The sequence below is a fragment of the Papaver somniferum genome, chromosome 7 (assembly GCF_003573695.1).
Source record: "Papaver somniferum cultivar HN1 chromosome 7, ASM357369v1, whole genome shotgun sequence".
Taxonomy (NCBI): Eukaryota; Viridiplantae; Streptophyta; class Magnoliopsida; order Ranunculales; family Papaveraceae; genus Papaver; species Papaver somniferum.
In genome coordinates, this window is record NC_039364.1 from 128650756 (window position 1) to 128666833 (window position 16078).

Here is a 16078-nt window from a genome sequence, read left to right on the forward strand (position 1 = left end):
GTTATCTCTCTCACTTAAGGTCTTAGCTATTTAGCCGACTTGAAGTTCTAACTTAGCAAGAGTTTGAGCATTAGTTTGAAAGTTCTGCTTGGTTTCCTGTTGAAAACTAACTTGGCTCTTTACTAACATGTCCTGGCTCTGTGCTAACATATCCTGGCTCTTTCTTAATATACTAAGAGATTTCTCTAAGCTCGTCATTCTATTCTCTGAAGAGTTATGAAACTGACCTGAAGAGTTCTTATCTGAACCAAACCTGGGGGAGCATTAGAATTACTAAACTGACCTTGACTCTGGCCCTTAGACCACGAAAGGTTCGGATGGTTTCTCCAACCAGGATTATAGGTTTCTGAATATGGGTCAAACTTCTGACGGTTATCGAATCTAGTGTTATTATAGAGAGCATTGGCTTGCTCTTCATTATTCTGGCCTTCCCAAAAAGGCTCTAATCTACCACTAGTGTGACCCACTTCTAAAGCTTCTAACCTTTTCGCTATAACAACAATTTTGGCATCTGATTCAAAGTTTCCTTCTATCTTATTAATGTTTCCTCTGCCTAGAAGAATTGTTTTCTGGGGTCCCCTATTACTTTCCCATTGTTGGGTCTTTTCGGAGATTTCATGCAAATATGTCATCGCATCATCAACTGTTTGGTTTTCAAACCCACCTGTACACATAGATTCTACTGTGGTTGTAGTGGGATAATCTAAACCCTCATAAAGGATCTGAACTAACCTAAACCATGATGAGGACATTGGGCTAATATATCATTGAACCTTTACAAATATCTATACAAGGATTCTCCCTCCCGTTGAGAAAATGTGCATATTTGCGTCCTAATAGACGATGTTTTGTGCCTAGGGAAAAACTTGTTCAAAAAGGCAGATGTAAGTTGTTCATATGTTTCAATTGATCCGGAAGCCAAACTATATAGCCACGATTTGGCTTTATCTTTCAAGGAAAAGGGGAATAACCCGAGTTTCAAAGCATCATCATCAAGGTTTCTAATTTTTAGGGTACCACAAATTTCCTCAAAGTCCCTAACATGGAAATAGGGGTTTTCATTTTCTTTCCCTAAAAATATTGGGAGCAACTGTAAGCTTCCAGGCTTAAGTTCATAATTTGCTTCAGTTTCAGATAACCTGATACACGAGGGACGAGTAGTCCTAGTAGGGTTCAACAAAGCTTTCAAAGTTGCCATTTCTGGCACTATTGGAATATCAGGGATTTTCTCCTCAAACGGACGTTGAAAAACGGAATCTTCAAGAATCGGGCTTTCTAAATTGAGGTAATCGAGACGCTTAGAACTACTAGGTTTCTATTTAAAAAATCTACCTAGGGCGTCTCTTTTACGTTCAGGCATGCAAAAGAAAAGGTAGGGAATTCTATGCAATCACAAAACAAGGCTGACTCAACCAAATCAAACCTATTAATTTCTAGCCAACAAAAAGCATGATGGCTCCACTTAGATTGTTTCTAGACCAGCTTCTATTCTTTTGAAAAGGAACTCATTACAATCTGAGCAAACCCCTCTGGAATCAATCCGAGTCAAGGTAAGTTTAATAGAGGCGAGGGAAGCTCGGTGGAGCTTTGATACCCAAAGGCCTCACCGGTATTATAACGCGGCGCAGTCACGCATTCAACTCACAGAAACCATCATGAACTTCGAAGTATGCTCAAAAGAGTAACCAATATTTTTCGAACGACTTTCCTATTCAGCTCGTTACCCTATAGGTCTCGTTCTAGTCAAAATTTTAGGCTTAGGTTCGCGTTTGGTTTCGTTTTCCTAAGGCGGGCAAGAAGAGAACGGTGATGAAATTCGAACCCTTATCTTGTATGGCCAGTCCTTGCCCTTTACTAGGAAATTAAAGCAGTCGTTTTCAAGTCCTCAGCATATATGAAAACTAAGGAATACAGTAAACCCCCTGACAGGGGATTCACGGGTGTTTAGAAAAACTTACCTCCCGTACCAGACGGGCGAAGAACCGCTAAAGTCGACTCGGGCCAGAACTCCTATGTCATGTACGAACCCGAGGGGCCGAGGCGATATCGTAATCGACGTCCTTCTCTGCACACAGTTTATATTTAAACTACCCTTCCGTAGGGTTTAAAAATAATGTCCCAAAGTTTAAAGTCCAAAGTGTCCAAAAAGAAAAGAAAATTACAAAAATAATAAAACCTAATATAGTTTTTTTTAATAAGGAAAAATAAACAAAACCTTAAGAAATAAAATAACAAAAAGAAACTGTCTTCTTTTCCGTTCTTTTCGCTTTAATCTTTCGCTCCAAGTCTTTATGCTTTAAGATCCAGTCTTTACGAAATCACCAAACTCATTGGCTCAATTTTCTTTATGATCCAAAACCTGTAGACAAAAGATAAATACCCAAAAACGTAAAAAAGAACAAAAATAATAAAAACCTAACAAAATAAAAGAAAAATAAGTCTAAAATCCTAAAAGCAAATCCGCGTCGGCGGCGCCAAAAATTGATGTATTTTATAGATAGTGGTAAAATTGGTTCGATTCTCAGACTTGCGAAGGATAAAAAATAGACTTAAATTCTAAAACTAAAATAGAAAACCCACTAATAATTATAGAAAACACTGACAAAGTTGATATCAATATTAAAAGACAATTGAGGCTAAGATTCCACTATTTTCCAAGTTCAAAGTGATTTAATCCAATCTTTATATTTATGCAATTTTCTCGTTCAATTTGATTCTAAAATATTGCAACAAGTAGATTTTCAAAATCAATAATTGTAAATGTCAAGTATGAAGCATCAAAAGTCTATAAACTAAGCATACTTCATCAAAATAGATCACAATCACTCAAGTAAAAATCATATTCAATTATATCTCAAGGAAAATAATCATAATAATAATTGCAATAAATAGATGAAATAGAATATACCACTTCTTGTTGGAAAAGTAGCTTCCTATATCGCCTCAGCAATGGGGTTTAGCTCCTTGTATTAATCATGATCTTAAAATATTTGTTTATGGCTCAAAAGATGATTAAAAGGATGAAAGTAATAACACAGCCGATTTGCAACAGCGTGAGTGTGTTACAGAATATCTGTTACAAAGGAGAAAGAGTAGCTAAAGACTTTAGGCAATCACAGTTGATAAACGATAAATAGGTTCTGCTGTTGAATAACGATATTTGTCTGCGACAGTTGCTTGTGTGTCTTATGTTCTTCGTGTTCTAGGTATTGCAGCAGCAAAAACAAAACTTCAACTTGTTATTTCAGCTTTCTGTTCTCTCCTAAACTTCCCCAAAGTGTACGTAACCCTTCCTTAACCTATCCCTGCTCCTTTTATAGCCCACAGGTCGATTAAACCTCAAGAAATCTTCGGTTATTCTTATTTTTCCTCCACCTCAAATCTCGGGATTTCTTTCCCTGCTAAATCTTTTTTACGCTTTTAGATGAGCCGTATACACTCTAAATAGGCTAGAGCAATATTCTATCTCGAATTAAACCCAACAGAATCATGTAACTGCCGTATATAAACTCACCAGAGCCCGTAATATCTTCTCCTCCTCTGTTTTGATTGATTCGAAGATTTGTTGCTATTTTTGCGAATCTGAGACACATACCAATCCTGTTTTGATGAATCAACTGAATCCCAATCCATCTCCACGTTAAAATCCGACTAAAACTAAGCCTAGTCAGCAACAGAACCCGATAAACTTCCGACGCCCCTATTTGCTTCTCCCGGCTTATATAGCCCAATTCGTTTGGTCCAATCCCTTGTACCAACTCTTTTATGCTCCAAGAAGTCCATCCCAAAAGAAATATGCAGTTTAATCTCTCCAAATCAGCAAAGAAATCCAACTCCAAATGTTGCTTCGCTGCTGCATTAATTCCCGCCAAAAAGAACTCGTTTGAATTGTGAAGAAGAAGAGACGCCCCCTATACAGAGTAGGGGTGCCGATAGAAGTTGTCTAGGGGGTGCCCTGGTGGTGCCCCTTATCCAAAGTCTGGGGGCCAAAATCACTTCCTGCGGGTGCTTTGGACAACTTTTCGAGCCGATTTTTCCAAAAATGTTTATTGCCCAAAAATACCTACACACACATAAAACTCCATAATAAGTAAAAAAATGAGAACTATCAATATATAAAATCGAGACAAATTAGACACAAAAATGTGTCTATCAACAACTAGTATCACACAGGAGGTGTGGGGATTAGGTTTCCCAGTTGCTAGAGTTCTCCTTTATATAATCTTTCAAATCAGGTTTTGCAATCAATGTTAGCTTAGTAACAAAGCATTCAATATTCACCATTAGATGAAAACCTGATTATATTCAAGCTAATATCTTTCAACCGTTAGATCGAACTGAGCTTGTTACACAAAAATGAAATGCACATTTATCTAGGTTTGTGTAACCGTACCCAAACATGTACATTTAGTTAGTTCAATAGTAGTTAACCAAATGGTTAGCCATACGAGCACTTTCATATCAACCATATTCATCTTAACCATAACTAGTTCAAATGACTCAAGAGAACTAGTTAGAGAGTTGTTCAATTGCTTAGATCTCATAGAAGTATATAAGACACAATCGAAGCAAAAGCGATTTGATTCACTCGAATCAATTCATGAACTTTATAGCCACGGTTTTGCAAGTATGCATTCCTTAGTTTATATAAGTTTAAGTTCACGAATGATCGTTTTTAGAAACTAACCCACTTAAGTACGCATACTGGTACGCGGACTTAAGTACCCGGAATAAGTTTGTTTTCAGTTCACAAATTCCAGCAAAAATTCACGGGATGTGAACTTCCGACAGTGTGCGTACTGGTACGCGGACTTTAGTTCCGGTTTTCCTGATCAGCAAAGTACGCATACTTTGGTTCAAGGAATAAGGACTTACACACGTATGAGTTATCACACAATGTTTATATCATTTCAAGGTTATATTATAAACTCTCATTTCAATCACTGAAACATTATTATAGGACGTTATATAGTTGTTGTTCACAAGCTATTTTTCGTCAAAGCGATTTTTAAGTAATTGAAACTAATATGACTTTCGTCACTAGTAAAGATGAACTTGGCCAAAGTGAAAGCTTACCACACATATTTCGATAAATAGATTAGCGAGATAAACTCGGCTCGAAATAGCAAATGTGTATAATCATAGTCTATATAGCAATACGACTTTTGTCTCAAGATAGGAGATAGAGTAGATAGACTTTTGAGTGATAGATAAGTTCAAGTCTCCACATACCTTTTAGTCGATGAAGTTCCACCAGTTCTTTGAGTAGTTCTTCGTCTTTGTATGATGATCTCCATGGAGCTCAACTACACTTTCTATCCTAGTACGAGAATTAGCTAATAGTAGACTAGAAATCAAGACTTACAGTTTTGATCACTAATATTGACAAACATGCTTGAAATAGCAACGCATGCGAGTTCGACCGAGCAGTGCTCTAACACAAACCATGTACGATGTTGCTCGGCGATTTTCACATGACCATCTTTTGACTTTCGTCAAGAATATAAGATGAACTTGGTTGGAGCGAAAGCTTAACAACACATATTTCGAGAAATATGTAAGCGAGTTAATCTCAGCTCGAAATCTCAAATGTGTATAATAAAAAACTATTTCGTAACACGACTTATGTCTCAATATAGGAGATAGAGTAGAAATAGACTTTCCAAGTGATAGATGAGTTTTAGTCTCCACATACCTTTTGTTGATGAAGTTCCACAAGCTCTCCTTAGTAGTTCTTCGTCTTCAAATGATGAACGTCGTGAAGTCTAATGTTCAACTACACAATCTATCATAGTCCGAGACATCTATAAGTAGACTAGAAATCAATACTTATAGTTTTGATCACTAACATTGACAAACAAGCTTGAGATAGCAACGCTTGCGAGTTCGACCGAGCAGTGCTCTAACAATATTGATCTTTGGAATCGTCCAAGTACTCTCACCTATAATCGGGTTCACGGACTTGTCTCCGTTTATATATTGATTGTGGGAGAAATATATATATAAAATTCTAATATAATTCCTAATTGAGATTCATTAAGTTGTAAATCTCGAAGTTGTATTTGAGTTTAGTCTATATAGGTTACCTAAGAAAAAGTTGGTGGTGTATTTTGATACCCCCGTATTTTCAATAACCATCTCTTAGTTTTCTGCTATAGGAAGTTTGAACTCGCAAGATGCAAATTTTCTTATAGTAACTGATTGATTGTGTCTACTTCTTGTAGTGTGTATTTTGATTTTGTTTACTATTTCTTGTAGGAAACAAGAATGGTCTATTAGTGCCACACACTACTACTGACCAAGGTAACTGGATACCTAAGTCCTTTATTTAGATAAGAATCTTTGAAAAGTAAATGTCAATGTCAATGTCAAAGACTACATCATATTCAACTAGTGGTGTCTTACTTTGTTGTTTAAGGATTGCATACATGTGGCTTTTTGAACAAGAACAAGTGCTAGGTCTTTTTTTTACTAATGGTAAATATTAGAAATGAATATTGAAAGTTGAAATTATGTAAAGGGCTGAAGTAGTGGTGATCTAAATCTTTCTACGATATCATTTTTGATTCTTGATACTTCAATTACTCATCTAAACCTTGTAGTAAATGGTGTTTGTATGATAATGTTTTTCTAATTGTTGTACATCCATACAGGTCCATCGAAAAGTATATTCATTTTTTAAAGATTTTTCATATTTTTTTATACTTGAGTGATGTTGACACCTTTTGTTTGTCTAGGTGTGTTGTTCAGGAATTGTTGGCTCGATTCACCATCCGACACGATCTCGTTTTGGTGTTTTGCAGTCGTCTTTATGAACCTTGGAACTTAGATATATGACATGTATGAATCCTATATTTTATGTATTATTGGGTTTGATATTTATTTTCTTACCTTTTTAAAGAATTTAAATAAAATTAAGATAATAAAAAAAATAATTTATGACTTTGTTAACCGGCTGTTAAGATGAGCCAATAAGATCATTTTGTTTTGTGCACACTCTTTAAAGGAGTGTGCACAAAATTGGACTCCTGGGTGATGTATTCGGCTAGGAAGGTTAGTCATGTTAGATGCTAAATCCGGAGTAACAACATTTCCAACCCAGTTCACAGTGATTCACGCGAGCTCATTACACACAATCATCTTGAAGCAAAAGTGAGTACACCGCATGAAGGTGATACCATCAAGATTTTACTCCTCATCGGAAAGTGTGGTGGAGTTAGAAGGAGATGTCAGAAAATCTGTGTATAGAGAGACTCTTATATCCGGATAAATTTTTGATCGTGGCATTTTTTTATTGGGAGTGGAGGACAAATCAAATGTTAACATGTGTTTTTTCAATTAATTGATTATGACAGATTTTGTTTCCAAAAACAGAAAATAAATGTGTTTTTGGAGATGATATTGGTTATCTTAATTGATTGTATTTTATCATTAATATTTTTGGAAACGGAATTTGTCGAAACAATTATTAAGGAAAACACATGTCAACATTTGATTTGTCACCCATGCCCCCATCAGAAAATGTCCCCATCAAAAATTTATCCCTTATGTCCGATGCTTACCTACTTGCCTTGTTCCTGACAGTTAAATCTATCTTTTTTTTTTTTGATAAGAATGAAATTTTATTGCAGTTTAGCTTAAAGCATTAGCATTGTCTTTAGCTAGAAGACTACAAAGCTGTAAATTGAAAGACTCATATACTTCAACATTAGAAGTTGTCTCTCTTACTGACTTAGAAATAAAATATGCTACTTGGTTGTCATATCTTCTAACAAAAGTAAAAACACACTGATTGAAATTTGAGATTAAATGTTTTATCTTCTTTATTATGTTCATGTTCTCCCATTGTACTAGTAAAGAAAGACCAATAATGGATTGTATGACCAGATTTGCATCTGCTTTAACATGTATCTCTGTCAGCTTCTTTTCCTTTCCCATGATAAAGCTTCACGCACCCTACACTCTCCAGCTTCTGGACTTAATGCTCCATTTGCATAGCTCCCTTTGATTCCATGGCAGGTACCTGTGTGGTCACGCATAACAAGACCAGTGCCTAGTTGGTTAGTAAAGAGATTAAATGAAACATCAACATTAATTTTCATGACTCCATCTAAAGGTTTTCCCTAATGAGATTGTTTATCAGCATATTGAGAAGTTAAACTAGATGCAATATCATGCAAATGATATGCTAAATGATAATGTATTTTATGCACAAATGTTACAGGGTTTAGAGTTACTCCCTGAAAGACTACATCACATCTGTCCTTCCATATAATCCAAGCCCCAATCATAAGTGTATATAACAACTTCTCATCAACTGTTGAATTATCATTGAACCAACTTATAACCCATTCTGACACAACGATGTAGTTATGTTTAACTGAGTCAATATTAATACTGATCTCTCTCCAGATTTCCTTGCACGCCTGTAATAACAAATGATGTGCTCCATAGTTTCTTGACTGTGGCAACAAATGTCACAATGTGTGTCCATATTTGCATTATGTCTGTCTAGCCTGCTCTTAGTAGAATTAATATCTCTAATGCATTTCCAAGCAAATAATTTTGCCCTGAGTTGTACCAAACTTCCATAAAGCTTTCCAGACCTTGTTGCACACCGCAACTCCATTAACTTGAACTTCACTATTAGATATAGTTAATTGTTTGTAGGCACTTTCAACTGAGAATTTATCATCTTTTGCAGGCATCCATATCATGACATCTTTCTTGGACTTGTCAATAAAGAGAGATTGTATTTTCCTTGAAGTATCAACATCAAATAAATGATCGAGAAGGGATGTGCTCCACTGATTTGTATCAGAAAGCATCAGTTCAACTACTTCTCCATAAAATCTGAAAGAATCATTTATATGAATACGTGGATGATTCATACTGGAATCCATCTGTCTAGCCAGATTTTTGTGTTCTTACCATTATTAATCTCCATGAAGTAATGTTGCTGCAAAATTTGCAAGCCCTTGGTGATACCATTCCAAGTATAGGAACAGTTTTTCGCTTCAATCTGTTGATGAATAATATCTCCAGTTTTAAAATATTTGCTGCCTAACACTTGGACCATTGAGAGACTTGATTCATTACAAATTCTTCAAGCTAACTTAGTAAGAAGTGCTAAGTTTAACTTTTCTAAATCTCTGAATCCTAAGCCCCCTATATCTTTAGAGGTGCATACATTGTGCCAAGCTATTGGATTTGATCCTCTATTTGACTTATGACCCCAGAAGAATCTTCTCTCTATAGCAGTGAGCTGATTTATAAGATTATTAGGTAACTTGAAAGTGCCCATTTGATAAACTGGAACTGAATTTAAAACATGCTTGATCATAGTACCTCTTCCAGCTTTGGAAAGATTAATAGAAGACCAAGTAGATAACCTTGTTTCAAAACACTCCGTAATGCTTTTGAAAGACTCTTGTTTAGAATGCTCAATAATAAGAGGTGAACCTAAGTATTTTTCCTTGGAATTTATTGTCTTGACTCCAGGAATATTTGAGAGAGCTGCTGCAACTTCAAGTTTTCTTTTTTTACTGAAATGAACTGCAGATCTATCAAAATTGATCATCTGTCCTGACTGAGTGCTGAAATCATAAAGTAACTCCAGAAGATTGTAAACTGAAGTTAGATTAGCTTGAGCGAAAATCAAGCAGTCATTTGCAAAAAGCAAATGATTGATGGCTGGAGCAAGAGCAACCACTTTAATACCTTTAATGTTTTTGTTATGATGAGCAGCAGTGAGATGCCTTTGAAAGAAATTCCATGGCTAAAATGAAAAGATAGGGAGAAAGAGGGTCTCCCTGTCTAATTCCTCTAGTTGGGGTGAATTCTTCACAGGGACTTCCATTGAGCATTACTGACAAAGATGTGGCGCTGATACATTGATATACCAGATTGCAGAAGTCTTCACAGAAACCAAAGTATTAAAAAACTTTAATTAAAAAAGACCCTTCTAGTCTGTCAAAAGCTTTTGACATGTCTAGTTTAAGAGCCAACCAACCAACTTGTCCTCTTTTCTTTTTCATAGAATGAATTATTTCTTGAGCTATAATTGTGTTTTCTTGAATGATCCCACCAGAGACATAGGCAGCTTGAAAAGGTGACACAATTTTAGTCATTAAAGGCTTCATTCTATTAACTAGAATCTTTGAGATAAACTTGTAAAAAGTATTACACAAACATATAGGTTTGTAATCAACTGCACAGATGGACTTTTTCTTCTTTAGTATGAGTGAGATGTAAGTCTTGTTTATATGTCTTGAAATATGTTTAGTTTCAAAGAATCTAGTAACCATTGAACACACATCATTCCCGACTGTGTTATACTGACTTTTAAAAAAGCCAGCTTGAAATCCTTCTGGACCTGGTGCACTCCAATTTTCCACACTTCTTAGAGTATCAAAGACTTCTTGAGATGTAGGAATACTGGTAAGGCAGTGTTGTCATCTTCAGTGATAATTGTTGGCAATATATCATACATGCCTTCTTCAAGAATAAGATTAGTTGTTGTACTGATTTGTTTGAAGTGTTGAGTCAAGTAAAATAAAAATTTTCTCTTGTTTGAAGCTAGATACTATCATGATCTTGTATGGAATCAATGTTATTCCATGTTCTTCTTTTGTTAGCTTTAGTATGGAAGTACTTGCTGTTGTAGTCCATTTCCTTTAAGAAAGTGTCTCTGGACTTCTGCTGGTAAAAATCAGTTTGAACTTTGAGCCATTTGTTGATGATGTTATCTTGTGCAGTTGAATCTTGAGGACCTTCTTGCAAAATATTTAGCTCCCTTTGTAGGTTGTCTACTTTTTGATTGATATCACCAAAATGCTCCTTATTCTAAAGAGAAAGTTTTTTCCTTGTAATATGAAGTCTTGTAACTAACTGAAAAGCAGGCGAGCCATTGACACTAGAATTCCAAGCATTAGCAATAACTGTGGCACAGTTTGCATCATTCAACCAAGTCAACAAGAACTTAAAAGGTTTCCAACAATTTGGAACAGTTGAGTCAGTTACTAACATTATTGGACTGTGATCACTGCCTACTTGGGTTAAGTGCATGAGTTTAGAATTGGGGAAACAAATATTCCAGTTACCATTTCCTAATGCCATATCTATTCTAGATTTTTCTGAACCAGTTCCTATGTTGTTATTGGTCCATGTGAAATCCTTACCAACATAGCCAATATCTTCTAAGCCACAATCAGAAACAATGCTATTAACAAGACCATCAGAATAAGAAGAAGCCCTATCATCACTATCAAAAAGATGAAAGTTTAGGTCTCCTAAAACTATCTAGGGATTGTTGTTGGCTGTACTAATTTGATGAATAAAACCCCATTGTTCTTTTTTCTTGTTGTAGTTACTATAACCATACATGCAAGTAAGTAGAAATCCTGGCTTACTAGGATCAGCCTGCACTACTACATTGAAATTTCAAGATCATTCAACATATAAACTCCCGATATAATCCATCTCTTAAAATCCATTTAAGACTCATTACCGTTACTGCCAACTACGGGTCTCAGGACGTTGATCCATATTCCTTCCACTTACATGCTTCTTTTTTTAATAATCGGGACTTAATATGTATTTGTAAGGAGTTCAAATCAACATAACCAGTCGGAGAAAATCATAAGTAGTACTAATCAACCCCACTATGGATATCACACCACTTAGACATAGCACCTACAACCAACGTTATATGCACTAATACATTTCAATTTTGTGCAAGGAAAATTGGCATATAGCTTCCATTTTAAGCAAGAAAACAGACATGGCTATTGGAATTCAATTCGACAAAGGATTTTCATTAACATATTGTGGCCGGATACGAAAACAGTGCGTCATGGAAAAGGTATGAGAATGAAGCCAATACACAATGTGATATCCAAATGATGATCTGATGTGATCTAAGCACACTCCTAAAAAACATGTGACCAACCCTATTCTACACAAAATATCTTTTAGCTACGCCTATTAACTATTCCGCGCACATTATGCTATTTTTCAAGTCAAAGGAAACAATCTAAATTGCTTGCAAATGCTAAGAAATAAGAATTGAACTGCATAATCACATGGGAAACATGGTTTTTATTTGGACCACAAAATATATATCAAACCATTCAAGAGGCAACTACACTTAAACAACATGATAGCAACAACTATTTTGCTAAGACAAGAGCCAAACATGCCTTTTTTACCAATTTTCTCTTCTTTCAGAATTTTTATCGAGCACCTCGCGAGCATAAAACTTGTGGTGGTAAACCAGGACAGCAATGACTGAAAATCAAACAAATCAAAAACCATTAAAATTTTATATTTTCTCAAACAATGGTAGTACCATCTACATTTATTTAAAGAAAAAAGATAGTATCATCTAGTATATGATAAACTAAAAAGTAAACTTACAAGTATAGAAAGAAGAACCTAACCTCATCATCTTCCGCATTCTCCTCATTCTCAGCATCCATGTGCGCCTTAGGCTCGTGAACACCATCTCATATCTGCATATATAATAGAAGGTTAGCCAGCCACCATACATATCAGTGATGTTAGAACTGTAAGAGCGCGCAATGTCGAACAAGACAAAATAAGATACCTTCAGAATATCCTAACTTAAAACAGACTTTGATATACAAGAATCTACAATATCTATTCATGCCCATCACCATCACCTCTACCTCCGCCATCAGCCTTTTCTAGTCCACCACCGCCTACAACACAAACACAACCACCCTTTAATCCTCCATATACACCAAAAAAAATACTTTTATAACATTACCTCCTCCCTCAAAATCTTTCCCACCTGTTAGAGTATTGTTCGGTCAAACTCGCATGCGTTGCTATCTCAAGCATGTTTATCAATGTTAGTAATCAAAACTATAAGTCTTGATTTCTAGCCTACTATAGCTAAGGTCTCGGACTAGGATAGAAAATGTAGTTGAGCTCAAGAAATCCATGGCAATCATCATACAAGACGAAGGACTACTCAAGGAACTGGTGGATCTTCATCGACTAAAAGGTATGTGGAGACTTGAACTTATCTATCACTCAAAAGTCTATCTACTCTATCTCCTATTCTTGAGACAAAAGTCGTTTTGATATATAGACTTTGATTATACACATTTGCTATTTCGAGCCGACTTTATCTCGCCTATCTATTTCTCGAAATATGTGTTGGTAAGCTTTTGCTTTGGCCAAGTTCATCTTTACCTAGTGACGGAAGTCATGTTATGTTTCAATCACTTTGAAAATTGCTCTGACGAAAAATGGTTTGTGAATAACAACTATATAACGTCCTCTGAGAATGTTTCAATGTTTGAAATGAGAGTTTAGATTATATAACCATTGGTGGATATAAACATTATTGTGGAAACATATATATGTATAAGTCTTTATTCCTTGAACCGAAGTTTGCGAACTTTGTTGATCAAGAGAACCGGAATAGTGGCGTGAGCTAAGTCCGCGAACCCAGTCCGCGAACTGGCGGAAGTTCTCGACCCGAGAAAATCTGCTGGAGTGTGTGAACTTCTTCCGAGAACTTAAGTCTGTGAACCCAGTCTGCGAACTTGAGTTGGTTATATCTAAAAACGGTTGTTTGTGAACTTATTCATATTAACTAAGGAATGCTAAATGCAAACCGTGGCTATATAGTTCATGAACCGATTCGAGTGAATCAAATCGTTTTTTCTTCAATTGTGTCTTGTGTAGTTACATAAGATTTCCTTACAATTGAACAACTCTCTAACTAGTTCATTTGAGTCATTTGAACTAGTTATGGTGAAAAAGAACATGGTTGATATGAAAGTGCTCATATGGCTAACCATTGGTTAACTATTGTTGAACCAACAAATGTTCATGTTTGGGTACGGTTACATAAACCCAAAATAGTACATTTCATTTGTGTGTAACAAGCTAAGTTTTTGATCTAACGGTTGAGAAATATTAGCTTGAATCTAATCAGGTTTTCATCTAACGGTGAATATTGAATGCTTTGTTACCAAGCTAACATTGATTGCAAACCTTGATTTGAAAGACTATATAAGGGAGAACTCTAGCAACTGGGAAACCTAATCCCCACACCTTACGTGTGATACTAGTTGTGTAAGATAGATTCGATTCTCCTTTAACCTTTGGTTTCTTCCTCTAAACCAGGTTAACGATTTAAAGACTTCATTGGGATTGTGAAGCCAGACCGATACTACTTTCTCGTAGTTGTGTGATCTGATCTTGCTGATTCTATCGTGTTGAGTACAATCGTAACGATTGGATTGAGATTGATATCTCCGATAAGCAAGATATAAAATTAATCTCAAACATCTTCGTCTCATCGTTTGTGATTCCACGGTATCTTTTTTCGCTGCATCGATTAAGATTATTATGATGTGATTGATAATACTAGGTTGTTCTTCGGGAATATAAGTCCGGATTATCAATTGGTTCATGTTCACCTTGATTTATCAAAAGACGGAAAAAAAACTCGTAGGTATACTCTTGGGAGACGGATTTATCTATTCTGTAGACTTTTCTGTGTGATACAAATTTGTTTATTAAAGTCTTCGACTTTGGGCCGTAGCAACTCTTAGTTGTGGGTGAGATCAGCTAAGGGAATCAAGTACGTAGCATCCTGCTGGAATCAGAGACGTAGGAGCATAACTGTACCTTGGATCAGTGTGAGATTGATTGGGGTTCAACTACAGTCCAGACCGAAGTTAGTTTGAAGTAGGATAGTGTCTGTAGCGGCTTAATACAGTGTGTGTTAAATCTGAACTAGGTCCCGGGGTTTTTCTGCATTTGCGGTTTCCTCGTTAACAAAATTCTGGTGTCTGTGTTATTTCTTTTCCGCATTATATTTTGTTATATAATTGAAATATCACAGGTTGTGCGTTGTTCAATCAATTAGAATATCCGACCTTTTGGTTGTTGATTTAAATTGATTGACACTTGGATATTGGTCTTTGGTACCATCCAAGTTATCTCTCTAGTATTTGATAAAGACTCGCAGATTTCTATTTGCTTGAGTATATATCAAATCGAGAGATTGAGATATAAACTCTTTGATATAATTTTATCTATATTGAGTCTGACTGTCTAGTTGATTCTCTAGAAAGTATATTGGAGTTTTTCCGTACAGATTGCTAATCGAAATATTGGGTGTGGTTGTTGCATCCCCGCTTTTTCAATTGGTATCAGAGCAGGCAAACACGTTTAAAACACCTTACAAGTCTGTGTTTGTAGCGATATGACTCTATGGACAAGAGGTGCTATCTCAATAAATGTACCAGCAGTCTTCGATGGCTCTAATTACTTATGATGGAAAATTGCTATTCGAGCTTTGATGTGGTTTCAAAGTTGTTGTAGATAGTGATAAAAGGGTTGTTTTAAGACTTGTGAAGGCAATGAATTTTAAACTTAATAAAAATTTAAAAACAAACAAAACTTATTACAAAATTGACTTCAAGATATTAGAAAACAACCAAGACTCTGATTTCACTATTACACATGAATAAATTATGATAAATAATCCAAAACTCTAATTATCTTTTAAGACTCTTATTTCTTAATTCACAAATAATCTGGAAAATTCTCAAAAATTAATTGTATCCCCTAAGCATAGATTATCTAAACAAAGCATAACCTATCTAATTGAATCACAACTAATGAAGAAATTTTTTGCAAACAATTAAAAACTCTGCAAAAACAGTGATTGAGTGAATTATAAATTATAAATTAGAGAGAATAAATAATTACCAATTATTCATGCGTAAATAGCTTCCTCATTGCCTTGGTTGTGAGAGAATTAGCCGCTCATCATGTTGGAAAACCTCTCAAAGAATTTCATTGATGCTCAAAAATGGTTTACAAATGATGAGAATATGAGAAATACAATAAAACCGGGTTTGTAATAGTTATAAGCGTTACAAACCAGCTGTTACAGAAAACGACAGACACAAAGTGCTGTAAACACTGTGCTGCGACCCTCGCCTCTGTGTCGCAAACGCTAGCAAATAAGTTTGCCTCTGATGTACGACCCACGGATTTGAGTCGTTGTTACTGTTGGAAAATGACG

The 16078-nt window shown here is 35.6% G+C and overlaps 1 protein-coding gene and 1 long non-coding RNA gene across 2 annotated transcripts; both read right to left on the minus strand.

Moving 5' to 3' along the window:
- Positions 1–8540: 8540 nt before the first annotated feature.
- On the minus strand, positions 8541–11495 carry LOC113295210. The gene is made up of 6 exons (XM_026543553.1): positions 11434–11495; positions 10892–11263; positions 10017–10437; positions 9903–9916; positions 9117–9758; positions 8541–8853 (listed from the first exon to the last, which is right to left on the minus strand). The coding sequence occupies exons 1-6, from the start codon at positions 11493–11495 to the stop codon at positions 8541–8543; spliced, it is 1824 nt and encodes a 607-aa protein (XP_026399338.1).
- Positions 11496–12084: 589 nt separating this feature from the next.
- On the minus strand, positions 12085–12738 carry LOC113293833. Its single transcript, XR_003332600.1, has 3 exons — positions 12608–12738; positions 12441–12512; positions 12085–12288 (listed from the first exon to the last, which is right to left on the minus strand). It is a non-coding gene; the product is annotated as an uncharacterized LOC113293833 (long non-coding RNA).
- Between the last annotated feature and the right edge of the window lie 3340 nt (positions 12739–16078).

Excerpts from the sequence above, each read along its gene's own strand:
- LOC113295210 (XM_026543553.1), bottom strand. The coding sequence starts at position 11,495 with ATGGATTTTAAGAGATGGATTATATCGGGAGTTTATATGTTGAATGAT. Across the intron at positions 11,264-11,433 it reads AATGATCTTGAAATTTCAAT|TGATGATAGGGCTTCTTCTT; the intron begins GTAGTAGTGCAG and ends TCTTTTTGATAG. Across the intron at positions 8,854-9,116 it reads AACTTAGCACTTCTTACTAA|ATTTTATGGAGAAGTAGTTG; the intron begins GTTAGCTTGAAG and ends TGATTCTTTCAG.